This window comes from Rhineura floridana, chromosome 11 (assembly GCF_030035675.1).
Source record: "Rhineura floridana isolate rRhiFlo1 chromosome 11, rRhiFlo1.hap2, whole genome shotgun sequence".
NCBI lineage: Eukaryota > Metazoa > Chordata > Lepidosauria > Squamata > Rhineuridae > Rhineura > Rhineura floridana.
The window spans coordinates 50,361,511-50,377,382 of NC_084490.1; the positions used below are offsets into that span (position 1 = coordinate 50,361,511).

The following is a 15,872-nucleotide window of genomic DNA, read 5'->3' on the forward strand; positions in this document are numbered from 1 at the left end:
TCTAGCTAAGTATTTTCTTCCCCGACTGGCAGTGGCTCTCCAGGGCTTCAGACAAGGGACATTCCCAACCCTTCCTGGTAAAGTTGGGGATTTGAAACCGAGACCTTCTGAATACAACGCAGATGTTCTGCTAATGAGCTATGGAATTTCCCATCTACCATCTATCCATCAAATAACTATAATATCATAAGAAGGGCACTATAAGAAGAACAGGAACAAAAAATATTTATTAACAAAAAATAGCTATCACAGTGTCATTAGGTCTAAAATTTCGATATGTTAAATGGATACATTTCAAACTTTAAGGCAGAGGAAAAACAAATACATTTAGAACATACAGGGATTTTCCTTCAAATGCCAGCTGTACTTTTAAAAATTAAATTAGAAGGGTTATCAAATTAAAAGGAAATTAAAAGGAGAGACAGGCCAATATTTCAAGTAGAAACCTACACATGCATGAAGAATGCAGACAGGCTTGGGATGGCTCCAGGAAACCTTGTGCCAGGGTCAGTGTCGCGCTAAACACTTTGGGTGGTATTCAATGCTAGTTCTATTCAGAGTAGACCCACTGAAGTTAATACACATGATTAACTTAGGTTCATTAATTTCAATGGGTCTGCTCTGAGTAGGACTTACCTCTGCTCCATCACGTGGCTATAGGCAGGCCCCTTGAGCTTTGCCTTCCTAGTGCAGTTTTGCAGATGAATTAAAAATACATACAAAATGCAGGGGTTCAGTGGAAGCCATGCAGTCTGGCAAGCAAAATCTAAGCCGCAAAGTGCAGGCAAACAGGTTGAAAGCCTGTGGTGCATCACTTCAAGAGCTCTGAAGGATCAGTGTTGTTTCAAAAGGCAGAAGAATATCTACCTTCTTTAGAAATAGGGGTTGTCCAAATCATGATGTTTGCAGGCTATTAATCACACAGATGGGCCTGCTGGTTACCCTAACATACTTAAGGTGTTTTGTTTTTCCAGGTGGTGGATGGGGACAGCTCACATTTAAAAGATCAGCAGACAACTGCCACAGGGGCTCATTCTCAATTAAGGTCTTTTACCTAAAAAGAAAGAAGTGGCAACAGAAAAGACGACAACTGCTTTCAGACAAGATGACCCTTTCCCAGATTCATCTATAATTTCAATTCAAGAAACTAACAAGAGTTTGCACAACTAGTATGACTTATTTTTAAAATCATATTATTGAACAAAGTCAGCCAAAGAGAACACATTCACGCAACTAAGGCAAAGTTAACCTGTTAAACAGAATAGAAAGAAGCCAATGTCAGGTTCTTCAAGTGGGAAAGTTAACATAAGAAAAAGTTGGGCAGTTTTAGTTCTGACACCTAAACAGTCAGACGTAGAAGGGAATAGAATGAGGAGAACTGTTTCTCAGTGAGCAGTCAAATCTTACATCCAACAATGTCTGTACAGTCTCTTTGTCCCAAGATGAGAGAGAGAGACTGCAAAGTTATGTGGTTTCGCTGATGCCCTCCTGATGGGCAACCTGGCCCCAGTCATGACACTGACATAGTATGGCATAGCAGAAGGGGCCACATTCATGAGCATCACCCATTACCAAGGGAAAAGAGAGGAGAAGCTCCACACAGAGGAGCTGCCTTCTGCCTGCTACAGGTGCCAGCTCTGGTACTCTACTGAAACCACCAAAATGCAGAGTCCTTAAGTGTTGCTCCTCTCTTTGGATTTTTCATTCCTGCTGTCCTAGATAGAAACAAGGAGGAAAAAGAAAGCAGAGTCCTAGCATTAACAGTAATTAGTAATTCTACATCAGATCAAGAAAGAGTTCTTTGCATTAACCCCACACCCAAGACTGTTCCATTTGTCTCTAGTTTACCCATTTACCATGACACTACCATTTGGAAGGTCTAACTATAGTTTGGGTTCTAAATTATGGTTAGTGCAAGCCATGGTTTACTGGGATAACAAGATCTGACCAATGTCTTGATCACTCCCCTGAACACCTCCTGCTTGAACAATACCATTTCCAGTGGCCATCCACAAGTCTTCTCACTACTATATGCACAACCCTGTAGTTTGTTGTACCTTATAACAACTTTGTTGTACCTTATAACAACTTTGTTGTACCTTATAACAACTCCACTATTACCAAGAGGCCAAGAGATTAAAACAGCTCAGGGATGGGCAGAAGGTAGACTGGGATCTACTGGCACATCTCTGGATGATCTGAAGTAGATCAGTATTTCTGACTTCCAACTGTTTAAAAATACCAATGAAATACCCCCACCCCCATTATATTGCTGAAATGAAAATAGCAGGGAAAGGGACCAAGACTGTCTTTTTGTGTGGAAGGGCCGCGAGCTCTGTTCATTTCTGGTACTCAGAACAAACTCCGTGGCTCAGAATTGTTTAATTCTATGTGTATGTCTTTTGCACCAGGCCTCGACTGGTGGATCTCAGGTTTGTAGTAAAAAACAAATGACCCCTCACAAGCCTGAAGTCTGTCCACCCCTGAACTAGATAACCCAGGGGATCTTGTCTAAATTTGTTACTTCAAGCAAAGCACTCCCCCTGTCAAACGTTTCCCTTCATGGGTCAGTTATTCAGGAAGGTTATCATGAGAATAAGCAGCTTAATGGTCCATAAGTTCTGAATTAGCCATATTCCTGTATTGACTCTCTCTTTCACTGTTCTCATTGTGTCTGGGCTATACCATTTCAGACTGCAGGTGGTGGAGACCACAAGGTGGAATGCTCTTCAATATGAAAAAAATATTCCTCCGAAACTAGCATTATTGGGGAAAAGTTTTTTTTTAAAACCTCAGGCTTCAATGACATGCTCATTGTCCACATGGAGGGAATGTTTTTGGATGAAGAAGCATTCCATCATGTGAGCCCCCAACCACAGTTTGAAGTGATACAATCCCTCAAATGAGAGTCAGGCCTGTTTCTTTAGTACAGTTAACAGTAGCTACTTAACCTCTGGCTGGTAAAGTTAATACACGCGTTTTCCCCAGCATTTTAAGTGGCAGGTTGTAAGACCTTAACCTTGCCAGCAATTGCTGCCTTTCAATTCACATCAAATACGAAATTAGCAAAATCAAAGGTGTAAACTGATCATGAAACAGGCCTCATGTGAGGAACCAACATAGAAAGACTATAAAATAATTCTGATTGTCTACAGAAGGTTTGGGAGTTTACAATCTAGATCTGTGTTTCCTAAAAGAGAGCTGGGATTTCTACAAAGGTACTAAGGATACAATTTACCCTCCAACTATATTTCTTTGAAAAGGGAGTGCTCAGCTTTGCTTACTTTTTTTTACAACTGTTTGTTAATTATTTCAACATAGTGTTTTGGTGGTATGATTGTTCAAAATGGCATTTTCACTGACCCAGAAAAAAATATTCAAAATAAAGAGGCAATCCACAGGGGTTATTCTAAACCAAGGTGTTGAGATTTTTTTAGACTTAACAAAACAGAAAATGCAGCCAGCTTAGTTGTAATTTCTCATATATAGTGAAGTTGCAATTAACAAGATGGAATTTTTAGTTTGGGTTTATCGGTGGGATTGTTTGTTTTTCTTAAACAGGGTCCACATGTCATTTTCATCTTAATTCTAAGCTCACCTTCAAAAGCGTTTAGAAATGTTAACTGGAGCCCTGTTTACAACCTGCAACGAGAATCTAGAGTTTGCAACATATCAGAACAAAAGACAAGTGAAGATTTCCCACTTTCACAAACCACTCTTCTGGGTTAAGGGTCTTTTGAATGGTGAACTCCCTCTCACAGGAGCACACATGATTACACAGAGCAAACGAGGAGAGGGTAAGTGACAGATACCTCAGGGGGGGGTGGCTTGATGGTGACAGGCTGGGAAGTTCTTCGGGGTGGTGAAGGCTTGGGCTGCACTTGCTGCTGGACTGTGTTGTAATAGGTGACCCCTCCATATACTTGTGCCTGAGCCTGCAAACCCAAGTTAAAGGAAACAATTTGTCTATTCCAAAGTATTTTATATTATTATTATTCTACTATATAGATGTCATTTATATTTTATGCACATATATACACACATCCTAACCAAAATGCAAAATAGATGTAGATCAGCAACAGAAACACATCTAAAAGACTTAAAAAGAAAACACACAGCTGTTTGTCAAATTACGGGAAGCTGACTTTATTTAAAATATTTTTAGCCTTCCCCTCATTACAACATGTCCTATGGGCAGGTGACAACCAACAACAAAAAAACTACAGTATCAACAAACCATTAAACAGGAGGGCATGCATGTTAATTAATCACTGAACCATTTGTTTATATACAAAAATTATACTAATGCTAAGACTTACCAATGAAGATTTCCCCAAAATAAAAACATTTCCACATATTTGTTTGAGGACTGCTGTAACAATTTCTTCCTGCATCCTTAATTACAGTAGAGATCTTGCTCATCAACATAACTCATCACCAGATCCTGCTTTATTCCTCTATGGGAAGGATTTTATCACATCTCCATTGATCCCAGGGCATAGTCAAAGATCATACAATTCAGCTACCTTGCTGAAGCTAAGGCTGCAATCCAATACATGTCTGCTCAGAAGTAAGCTCCATTGTGTTCAATGGGAGTTAATCCTAGGTAAGTATGTACAGTGTATTGGATTGCAGCCTAAGTCTATGAGTGATCAGTGCCTGGATGGGGGACCTCCTGGGAACCTCAAGGACTATGATGGAAAAAAGTGGGGTATAAATATACTAAGTCTCTAATACTTTGTTAATAACATTTTAGCTGCATTAGCATATTGGTAGCTAACATTCTATTATTTTTTTCAGCAGGGGTGGGGTTACACTAATATCACACAAGCAGTACTTTGTAAAGGCTTTCTTTAATCACAACATTAGGATATACACATCTGCTCAGTTGGATCTAGGATAGCCTTTATCTTAAAGGTATCTCCACGTACAACTCATTTCCCCATTTCTTCTTATGCATATTGCTACTCTATAAATTATAGAACTTTAAAGTCTGCTAATTTGCATGCTATGTAATGTATAAGTTCTAGATTCCTAGCTGAAATACTGAAACTAGGTCACATTTACAGCATATCCTGTACAACTGCTCTGTATAATGTACAACTTTTACATTTAACTACACATTACCATTGTAACCAAATTCTGTTTTCTACTCTAAGAAACCAGTGCTACCTGTTACCTATTAAGCCTTATACAGATTGGGGTCTGGTTACCCGAAAAATGTCCTTTTACCACCTGAATGTCCCAAAACCCTTCTCCAAGTCTCATTGCCATCTGGTATTAGGCAGGTTATGACCTGGGAGGGTGCTTCCTTGGCTGAGACACTTTGCATGTAGAATGCCCTCCCCAGAGAAGCTCACCTGGCACACATACACACACACCAGTTGTTTTTCTGCTTAGGAATTAAACACTGGTGATTAATTGCTATTGTATGATTTGGCTTGGCTTACTGAATGGATGCTGCTGTTTCTATATTGTTTTATTACTGAATTTTATTGTATAGTTTTTTTCTTTTAACTGTATGACACCCTGGGAGATTATACCGAAGGGCAGCTCATACATTTTCTAAAAGAAAACAGATTTAAAAATATTCTTGCTCTACTAAAGCTAGGCTCCCTCCACCTCCAAATATGAGATTTACCTCTCCCTCAGCAGGAGAATGCTGCTCATTCATTACCACAATCCTTCAAACCCTCTGCCAACAGATCTCCTCTAAATTCCATGGCATCAATGGGGTAGGGTGGATTAGGGATTGTGCTCTTGATCTAGCCTACACATCAAAATTGACAACTTCCACCTTCTTAGGATGTGGGAAAAAGAGAAACTGACACTGGATCTACTGCTTTGCAGGGACACAAAATCTTCATCATTCACTCTGTCACAGTGTGTCAGGTTGCTGTTGGTTTCCATGGGCTGCATTTACTCTGCTTACAACAGCTGCAAGGAGGGACTGGATAGAGGAAATTACAATCCACTTGCATGCTCCCCATTTCATATCAATTAACTTTTATGAAAAGCAAGGATGCTATGTGTATCTCCATTACTCCAGAGTGGTCACAATGTAGTGGCATCCAAAACATTTGTAAGAATACAGCTAACACAATACAGGGTAACATTATGAAATTACATTGTTACAAGGAATTTAGGTAACAGAAAGTTCAACTATTATTAATTCTACTGGATTTGTAAATTACTCACCAGACTATGAGGCCAATGCCAGAAGAAACATGGAGACAGCAATGTTGTGTTCCATGGTTTGTTCTGAGACAGTTCAAGTTCAGTCTTGCCTCCACAGCCAGAAAGATGTTCTATCAAAAATCCATTTGTGTTTGTCCACCTTGGATTAGCTGCTTCTGATACAACACAACTACCAGCAAGAGGAGCCCCAGGAGTGTCCAATGTGCTACAGATTTGGTCTGTTATAATAGTGAGAAGCAGGCACTACATCACGGAGCATATACTTCTCTCTGTGCCTGAGCCCTAACAACAGGACAAAGCATGCTCTGACAGTAGATGAACCTGTGCCCACAAGTGCTTTGCTTCTTTGCCACCTGCCGCTTTGGATTTCAACATTTAAAGACTAAAGCCCAGGCCAGAACAAACTTACTTGAGTGTTGGAATAGAGATGGGGAGGTGGGGGTGGCGGAAGTGCCCCTGGAGGGTATGGATAACTAGGACTGCCAAAATTCATCACTCCAGGAGGAGGTGAGAAGTAGGTTGGTGCTAGCAGCTGTTGTGGTGGAGGAGGTGGTGGCTGCTGTGCAGGGGACATGGAGACTGGAGGAGGATATAAACCAGGGTTTGCCAAAGGTGCTGGTGTCTGGTGTGGATGTAACCCTAGTAGAGAAAGCAGACAAGAAAAGTCAGACAATTGCTTCTGAAATCAAAAGAGAACACGAAAAGGGTGCTGAAGCAGCTTACAGTTTTGACAATCTCTGCACCATTAATAGAAAGGTTTTGCTGGAAGAATTCATCTGCCTACCCCCTAATGTCAACAACTTATCTGGAGCATTTGTGTGCAACGTCCCAGTTCTCTGCTTGTTAATCCTGGAAAGTTTCTCCTCTTAAATCCAATAAAGCTTAAAAGTTTTCTGTTTCATATTTTGTTTTTCCTACCCAGAAGGAAAAGGCATCCAAGGGGAGAGGAAAAGGAAGGATTCAAAGAATGCTGGGCATGGGCCTTGCGAAGACTAGCTGAGTCCCAGAAACCCTGTTGTCTTGTCCAAGCCCAGATATGAAGTGGACATGGCATCCCTATACCAATGAAGTCAAAGGTTAAGTCTTGCTTCCAGAATCTGACGGGAGGAATCATCCAATTCAGAATGTACTTCTCCTCCAAATGGGAATTAATAATTTTCTAATATGGTTTCTTCACCCTATGAATGGCCCTAACAAACCTGTGGCAATTCAAATTGGGGGGGGGGGAGTTTGCTATTAAAGCACCGTAGTCCCATGTTAACCAAGTTCCAAGCTTTGATTTATATTCACAGCTGCAAAGATTCACATTTTCATCTGCAGAGGAAACAGCAAAACAACAAATCTTCCCATCCACACTTGTCCCTATCCCATCACTGAATTAGCTAAAGTTAATTTGAATTTTTGTCTTTTGCAGCAGGGTTTTCAATGCAGCAAAATGGAATAGGCAGTCTTCAACATGTTGCCAAATTTTTACAGATGAGAGCAGCTTTATACTAATGAAGCAGACATCTGGCATCATAAAGCAACGGGTGAGGGGAAGAGAGATAAAACACGCTTGTTTTGGTCCAGTATCCAGAATGCAAATTTAAGGTAGAGACCAACCTTATATGCTAGCCCTATGATCTTTTCTACCCATCTTCACCTCACAGAACTCACATATGCTTGATGAGAGAGAAATGGGTAGACAGGAGGAGCTGCAAGAAGCAAGTTACTACCTGGATGGGGGAGGTGCATTTCTGGCTGAACAATCACCCCTTGGGGAGGCAGTGGAGCAGGATTCTCACTGTGGGTGTAGATTGGCGCCTGGAACTGTACTGTAACGATAAACCATTGAACATAATATTTATTCCATGGACATCGATAGTTTAGCAGTAACACACTGGAAACCTAGTAAAAAGAAGCCACAGTTTCCATCAGGGCAGGGGAAGCAACACGTTAAATCATTCAGAGTTCAGCCACATCAGCTTTTAGAGATGGTGCTGAGGTGAGTGCTCAACTTGGAATGGGTAGACCAGACTTCAGATCCCTACTCAGCCATGAAGTACACTAGGTTAAAGAAAAGTTTTGTCATTTTCATATTGTTTAATTAGTCATCGTTTGTTTTCAAAAAAATATGTTTTCATATTGTTTAGTGAACTGCTGATTGTTTTTTTAAAAAAATGAACTAGGTAACTTTGGATCAGTTGATATGTCTCAGTCTAATCTATCTCATAGGGCTGATATGAGGAAAATCAACAGAATAATACTATGTAAGCTGACAAAGCTTGTCTTAGGAAAGGCAGCTTACTGATGAAATAAATTTTGCAAGATCTGTGCTTTGATATTTCTCTGTAAGAAAGGAATACTGTGTAGGTTCTGGTAGTCTCACCTCAAAAAGGGTATTGTAGAACTGGAAAAGATTCAGGAAAAAAAAACCCCAAAATGATCAGGGAGTTGGAACAGCTCTCCTATGAAGAAAAGTGACATCATTTGGGGTTTCGTAGTTTAGAAAAAAGGCAAGGGGGGACACGATACAGTTGCATAAGATTATACATAGTGTGGAGCAAGTGGAAGGTAAGAAGTTTTTCTCCCTCTCTCATAATACCAGAAGCTAACAAAGCTGAATGTTGGAAGATTCAGGTCAGACAAAATAAAGTACTTCTTCATATAGCATGTAAAGCTACAGAACTCGCTCCCAGGGGAGGCAGTGATGGCCACCAACTTGGACAGCTTTGAAAGGGGATTAGACAAATTTATGGAGGACAAGGCTATCGATGGCTACTAGCCATGATGGCTATGTTCTCCTTCCACTGTCAGAAGCTACATGCCTCTGAACATCAAATGCCAGGAATCACAAGTGGGATGAGTTCTGTTAGGTCCTGCTTATGGACTTCCCACAGGCATCTGGCTGGCCACCGTGAGAAGAGGATGCTGGACTAGATGGACCCTTGGCCTGATCCAGTAGGGCTCTTCTTATGTTCTTTGATGTATTTTGCATGCTTTGCAGTGGCAAATACCAGGCCTCCACAAATCCATTTGCCAGCTCACTGGAGGCAAGTGCCCCTGGTGTTTGCAACAGCCTGTGTTCAAATGCCTCATGAGATATCCTTTCCCCCCATTATTCTGGTACACATGAATCTACTTTACTTGAGTGAATGGTTCAATCGCTCTAGATGGAGGGCTGAATAAATTATTTGTAGCCCATTCCAGCACTACAAAACCTGGCCAACATTGGCAGAAAAAACATCCTTAAGCAGCAATGTACACTCACGTGTGTCATAGTAGTGCCCTTCCATTATGCTTATATGCACTGGTGGAGCAGGCTCCGGGACAGGCCTCTGACGTTGTGTTGAGTAACGCTTTGCACGGCCCGCCTGAACACCCTGAAAAAGTACAATCGTATCTACAGTTCATAGAAGATTGTCACAATGAAATATCCTTCTTCCTCCCAGGCAGCTTTGCTGGCTGCAAATCAGGATCTTCCCATTTTAAAGACCTGTTCACATCTTATGTCTCCTTAAAGAGTAGCTTCTGCAGAATCCTGAGAATCTAAGCTCACATTAGGCTTCTAGTCCTCATAATTAAATAAAAAGCAACAGCTAAAAGGACATTTTACCACTTAAGCCTTACCCTGCCGATTCCTAGTGCAGGGTGGTGTTCAAGCTCATTTCTTGCAACACACCTTTGGCCCTTTCCCATTATGTCAAAAGCTATTCTCCCTTCTCTGCAAAACATATCCAATCAACTCAGTCTCAAGCCAAGATAGGCCAACTACAAAGACTCAACTAGATTCAAGTTGCATAATTTTTCCCAAATGCTGTGGGGACTCGCCGCAGAGAGTTCTAGAGCCTCTGCCTGTCCTCTGGTTGCCAGTCAGACCCACCATTTGAGAAGCATGAAAGAAACATGGGACTTTACCATGTCCTCCATCCTGTTGAACTGGGGGGGTGGGGCTGCTCCAATGTGCATCTGGTTAGGAATACCTGTTGGGACAGCAGTGACAGGGGAAAAACCAACACTGATTATTACTCAACTTCACACTAGAATTAGGAAGAAAACAGGAAGAGGTAATAGGTTTAGGGAGATCCTCAGTAGGGATGAAAATGAGAACAGATACTTGCTAACGTACAGAGACAACAGAAAGATGTGCAAAAAGCTCGCCATCCCCAAAGTTGCCAGATTTATGTCATTTGGCATGAGACCTGGCTTGTCGCCACATGGTGTTCATGTTGACAGAGACCCACAGCATGGCCAGAAAACCTATGATACACTTCAATTTCTCCAGCTAAAAAGGAGGTACAGTAGTGCTTCACTCATATGGCGGGTTACGTTCCGGACCCCCGCTGTAAAGCTGAATTCATTGAACAGAATGGCATGCAATGCCCCAAAACTGCCGTAAAAGCGGAACAAGCGCCATATGAGTGGGGCTTAGACTAAATTGCATCTAATTGCGACTGCTGTATTAGCAAATCGCTGTAAAGCGAAGCGCCGTAAAGCAGGGCCCTACTGTAACTGGATCTGTACCTAGGGTGTGCTTGATTGGGAAGTTGCCTATGTAAGCTACCTCAAGCCCCTGAGATAAAGAGTGGAGTATAAATTTGACAAGTTAACCTAAGTAAAAAATCTATCCACAGCAAGATCAAGTTGCACTCCAACTCCTTTCAAATTTTACTTCTAGTTCACATGTAAACATACATGCTCTGAGCTCCTGCTGGGAGGAAGGGTGGGATATAAATCTAATAAATAAATGACGAAACTGATACAGTTCTATACCACCTTAGGGGATTACATAAGTGAATGCTTCTCTTTATAAAAGATTCAGGCACATAGAAATCTAGATGTCAGGGAGACGATCGCTAGCCTTGTCTTCTCTCCAATATAGTAGATTTGTATATGCTGTGAGGCATTTTCTTTTTTTTCTTTTTTTTGGAGAGGATCATTCAAATCATGCAATCCTCCAGCTGATATATGAGGTAGAACAACAGAAAACCAATTTTGTTCTAGGATCTCATCTGCTGTTTGTGTGAACTAGATCTACATTTCACTTTACTGTGCTGATTTTGGTAGACCAATAGAGGGGAGGGAATCCAGTCACAACAAACAAGAATCTACCACAAATCCTACTACACCAACACAACCCTTGCTCAATCATGACTATCTCATTCTAGCCTCTGACTGGCTGCCCCACACTGCTTTAAGTCTTAAGGTTCTGTTTTCAATTTTTGAGCAGAGTAAAAAAGACACAATAATATCAAAATGAGTTATTTTATCTTAGGAATCCTTCTAATCCACCACGACTCCTGCCAAGTACAAATCAATCACACACACATACTTGAGCAGCTAACATAACCAAGGGTATCTTTGCTGGTGGAAGGGGGATGCAAACCAGACATCATCTTTCTATGTACATGAATGCGTAAGTATTACCCAGGAAGACATCAGAGCAAGGCTGAATTATTTGTTTTATGCTCCCTATCCCCCTTCCACCTATTTTCTTAATAAGTGCTGGCAAGCCCAGACCACAACACCTGGAAAAGAAAGGTGACCCACACAGTAAACAAGGAAGTCCACCCAGGTTGTGGTGCAAGTCCCATCAAGTTTCCTATGCAGATTACAGTTGCTTCCATCCTGAATTAGTACTTTCCTAGCCCAAATACATGTATATTCCACACATTCCATGCACTCCCAGTGGTGGAACTGTCACCCTGCAAATCTCAACTTCTTTTAAAAGAGAGAATAAGTAGCTCCAATGATCACAGGGAAGAGTTTTGAAATATGTAACAGTGCCTGCAGAAAGAGTTTCTGGCTTGCAATCCTTCTTAAACTGGGCGGAAATAATGAGTGGGGTACCACAGGGCTCGGTCCTAGGCCCAGTGCTCTTTTAACATTTTTATTAAAGACTTGGATGAGGAGGTACAGAGCATGCTTATCAAATTTGCAGATGATACAAAATTGGGGGGCACAGCTAAAACCGTGGATGACAGAAACAAAATTCAAAGGGACCTTGATAGGATGGAACATTGGGCTGAAAACAACAGAATGAAATTCAACAGGGATAAATGCAAAGTTCTATACTGAGGAAAAAGAAACCAAATGCACAGTTATGAGGGATATTGGCTCAGCAATACAACATGTGAGAAGGATCTTGGAATTGTCGTTGATCACAAGCTGAATATGAGCCAACAGTGTGATGTAGCTGCAAAAAAGGAAAATGCTATATTGGGCTGCATTAACAGAAGTATAGTTTCCAAATCACATGAAGTACCAGTTCCCCTCTATTCAGCACTGGTTAGGCCTCATCTTGAGTACTGCATCCAGTTCTGGTCTCCGCACTTCAAGAAGGATGCAGACAAACTGGAACAGGTTCAGAGGAGGGCAACAAGGATGATCAGGGGACTGGAAACAAAGCCCTGTGAGGAGAGACTGAAAGAACTCGGCATGTTTAGCCTGGAGAAGAGAAGACTGAGGGGAGATAAGCACTCATAGTCCCAGAGTGAAGGACATGGAATAATGGGCTCAAGGTGCAGGAAGTTAGATTTCAACTGAATATCAGGAAAAACTTCCTGTTAGAGCCATACGACAATGGAACCAATTACCTAGAGAGGTAGTGGTCTCCGACACTGGAGACATTCAAGAGATAGCTGGACAGCCATCTGTTGGGAATGCTTTGATTTGGATTCCTGCATTGAGCAGGGGGTTGGACTTGATGGCCTTATAGGCCCCTTCCAACTCTATTATTCTATGGTTCTATGAATCCACTCCCCTAGCTTATTATCCTCCAAGCACAGTTCATGAGAGTTGAGTTAAGACTTGAGCCAAGTGTATTCATAATCACTGCAGATATTTACAAAACATAATATATATATTTTCTGTAAACACTACACTTCACCAATTCCATTCTGATATTATTTGTTGCAACTGTAAAATTTGTTTCAATAGCCTTTGTGATTTTATGTATACTGCACCATTTAGAATCCTTACAATACAAACAGGATAGAAATGGGCATAAATAAAGACTCAACTGTGAAGCCCGAATAGAGTAAGAATGTGCTTGTATTACCCAATTTTTGAGGAATTCTGCATCTAGCAGCTGTGGCTTTTCTTCTGAATAGGCAGCTTATTCAGGTGATTAATTTTGTTCTGAATATTCCACATTGCATGCCAAATAAAAAAGGAGGGGCCCAGCTGGAAAGCACTCAAATGAAATCTGGCATAGTATTTGGATAGATGGAAGTATATCTACACCTACTCAAAATCTGCCCTAGAGAAACCCAAAAATCGCTACCAAGAATGACTAAATTCTGCAGCCAATATTTCTACTTCCAAGGCCCAATTCCTATGTATGCTCTCTCAGTATTTGACTCTTAGCTGAATTCACGAACAAAGTTTTTTTGCACCTGAAGTGGCATTAAGTGATATGATCATTCTGTCTGTGGTGATTAATGTTATAGCTATTTCACACATACAAAGAAGTGAGCACACATGCGTGAACAAGCTCCAGTGGCCAGGTTTTCAAATGGGTGAGGAAAAGAGAGGGAAGAGAAAGGTGTGGCAGACAACAAGTCAAAAAAGCATGGAATTTCAACATGTGCAAGGTCACCACTTGACCTAAGATCACTCAATACAGCCACAGATCAAGAAGACTACATAGTTTTGCTGCACTGCAAAGTGGAATAGTCCAATGCAGAGTGCAGCAATAATTTAAAAGATACATTTGATATCAAATTATTCCAGAGGAATGCTCAGGACCAGGTCTATAATGAAATAGAAGCCCAGATGCAATTTTGATAAAACAGGAGTGGCCAAGAAGCAGCCAACAGACCAAACTGGCCCTTCAAACAAACTGTATTTGTTCCCTGATGGCCATTATCACAAGTGTATAAATGAAATACAAATGTCACACTCTAAAATGTTACATCTCTCTTGGATTTTGAACAGAAGCTATGTCACAGAACACAAGTGCTCAGAATGTGAAGCCAACATTGCTCAAGGGCACCAACTACCTCAGAACTGACCATCTCTGCCAGAAGTTTATTTTCTTACATTATATCCTGCCTTTCTTCTGTCATAGAACCCAGGGTGGCATACATGTACAGGCATACCCCGCTTAACGTCACTTCATTTAACGTCGCCTCACTATAACGTACGTGGTCCATATGCCTGTATTTCTCCAGAAACGCAGCGCAGCAGCAGAGGCTTTAGCGCGTGGGGGTGAAAATAGACACGATCACGCCACCGCAAATCAGCTGGGAGGCATGATTGCGATCAGCTGGGAGGCGCAGCAGTGCAGCAGCAGAGGCTTTAGCGCGCAGGGATGGAAATAGACGCGATCACGCCACCGCAAATCAGCTGGGAGGCGCGATTGCAATCAGCTGAGAGGCGCGGCAGTGCAGCAGCAGAGGCTTTAGCGCGGGGCTTTGAGGCTCTGCATGAAGGAGAGGTAAAAAAAGTTTGAAAAGGTAGTGCTTCACTTTAAGGACATTTTCGGTATACGTACTCGCTCTGGTCCCATTGAGTACGTTAATGCGAGGTATTACTGTACTTTGCAGGTGGTCACTCATGCCAGCACTGGCCAGAGTGAAATCTGCTTAGCTTAATCAAGTTGGTGGTCTAACATGCCTTCAGAGCAGATCCTGGTTTCAGTTGGCTGAGCCTATTACAGTAGGGCCCCGCTAATACGGCAGCGCCGGCGGGGCTATCAGCTGGAGCACGGGAAGCTCTAGCTGCTGCGGTCTAGCTGACAGCGACCAGCTGTAGTGCACGATCAGCTGGAGCACAGGGAGCTCTAGCCACCATGCTCCAGCTGATCCCTGTCAGCTGGAGCGTGGCAGCTGGAGCTCCCCACGCTCCAGCTGATCGCTCGCTCCAGCTGACAGTGATCAGCTATAGCGCACAAGCTCCCCGCACTCCAGCTGGAATACAATAGGGCCCCACTTTCTGGCAGTTTTTTGCTTTTCAGCGGGGGCCTAGTATGTAACCTGCCGTATGAGTGGGGCTCTACTGTAGAGATCTATTACCCTTCTTACGCTAACATCCTGTGAAGCCCAGCTTTTCTCTCTCCTAACCAACTATGTAATCTATTAAAGAGCACTTCATATACTATGGAGCTGTAGATATTCCCTCATGGCTATTCATATACTCCCCCTCCCCCTCAAGACAATGCAGAGCTTGACTTTGTGAATTCTAGCTTTGCGTATTTAAAATCAATGTTTGTATCTGTCATCATACTAAAAAAAGATGAGCTTTAAAAGTGTAGGCAGTGTTCAGCAATAGCAAGCATGATGTTTAAACACTGTAGGAAGCTTGATATATAAAGTCCTCATCAGTCTGGGCCCTACAGAAGTGAGAAACTGCTTTTGCCTCTTTGTCTTACCGAAATTTCTCAGAATAACTGAAGAATATTATCAGTAGGACAAATCAGAACAAAATCACACAGAAGAGATGTCTTGCTGAACAGCATTTTCACTCACAGCTGGGTGCTCTCAGAACTTTCAGTTTAGGCAAATATTTAGTAGCTACAGATAAACAATGGGGATTTCAGCATGACTGAAATATATATTGTAGATGTATTTTGTGATGATGTTGCAACTTCTGGCAATGAGTGGGTGGTATTCTTAATGTCACAGAGATGCAGGGAGGGCAGAAAGGTCTTCAGTTATCACTAGCCAAGCTTCTCTAATTCTGAGACAAATAGT

General features: G+C 41.8%; 1 protein-coding gene across 4 annotated transcripts in view; it reads right to left on the reverse strand.

Moving 5' to 3' along the window:
* Positions 1-208: 208 nt before the first annotated feature.
* The window catches only part of CASC3 (CASC3 exon junction complex subunit), a 47,429-nt gene continuing 31,765 nt past the window's right edge, over positions 209-15,872 (reverse strand). For 2 of the 4 annotated variants that reach the window (XM_061590215.1, XM_061590214.1), the window contains 7 exons: positions 10,096-10,160; positions 9,449-9,560; positions 7,914-8,012; positions 6,608-6,837; positions 3,813-3,935; positions 3,599-3,642; positions 209-1,715 (listed from right to left, as the gene is read on the reverse strand). In XM_061590215.1, the coding sequence (XP_061446199.1) occupies positions 3,601-3,642; positions 3,813-3,935; positions 6,608-6,837; positions 7,914-8,012; positions 9,449-9,560; positions 10,096-10,160 (671 nt within the window). In that variant the 3' untranslated portion in view covers positions 209-1,715; positions 3,599-3,600. Of the gene's footprint in view, positions 1,716-3,598; positions 3,656-3,812; positions 3,936-6,607; positions 6,838-7,913; positions 8,013-9,448; positions 9,561-10,095; positions 10,161-15,872 lie in introns of all 4 variants that reach the window. The other 2 variants (XM_061590216.1, XM_061590213.1) reach the window with 2 other exon arrangements.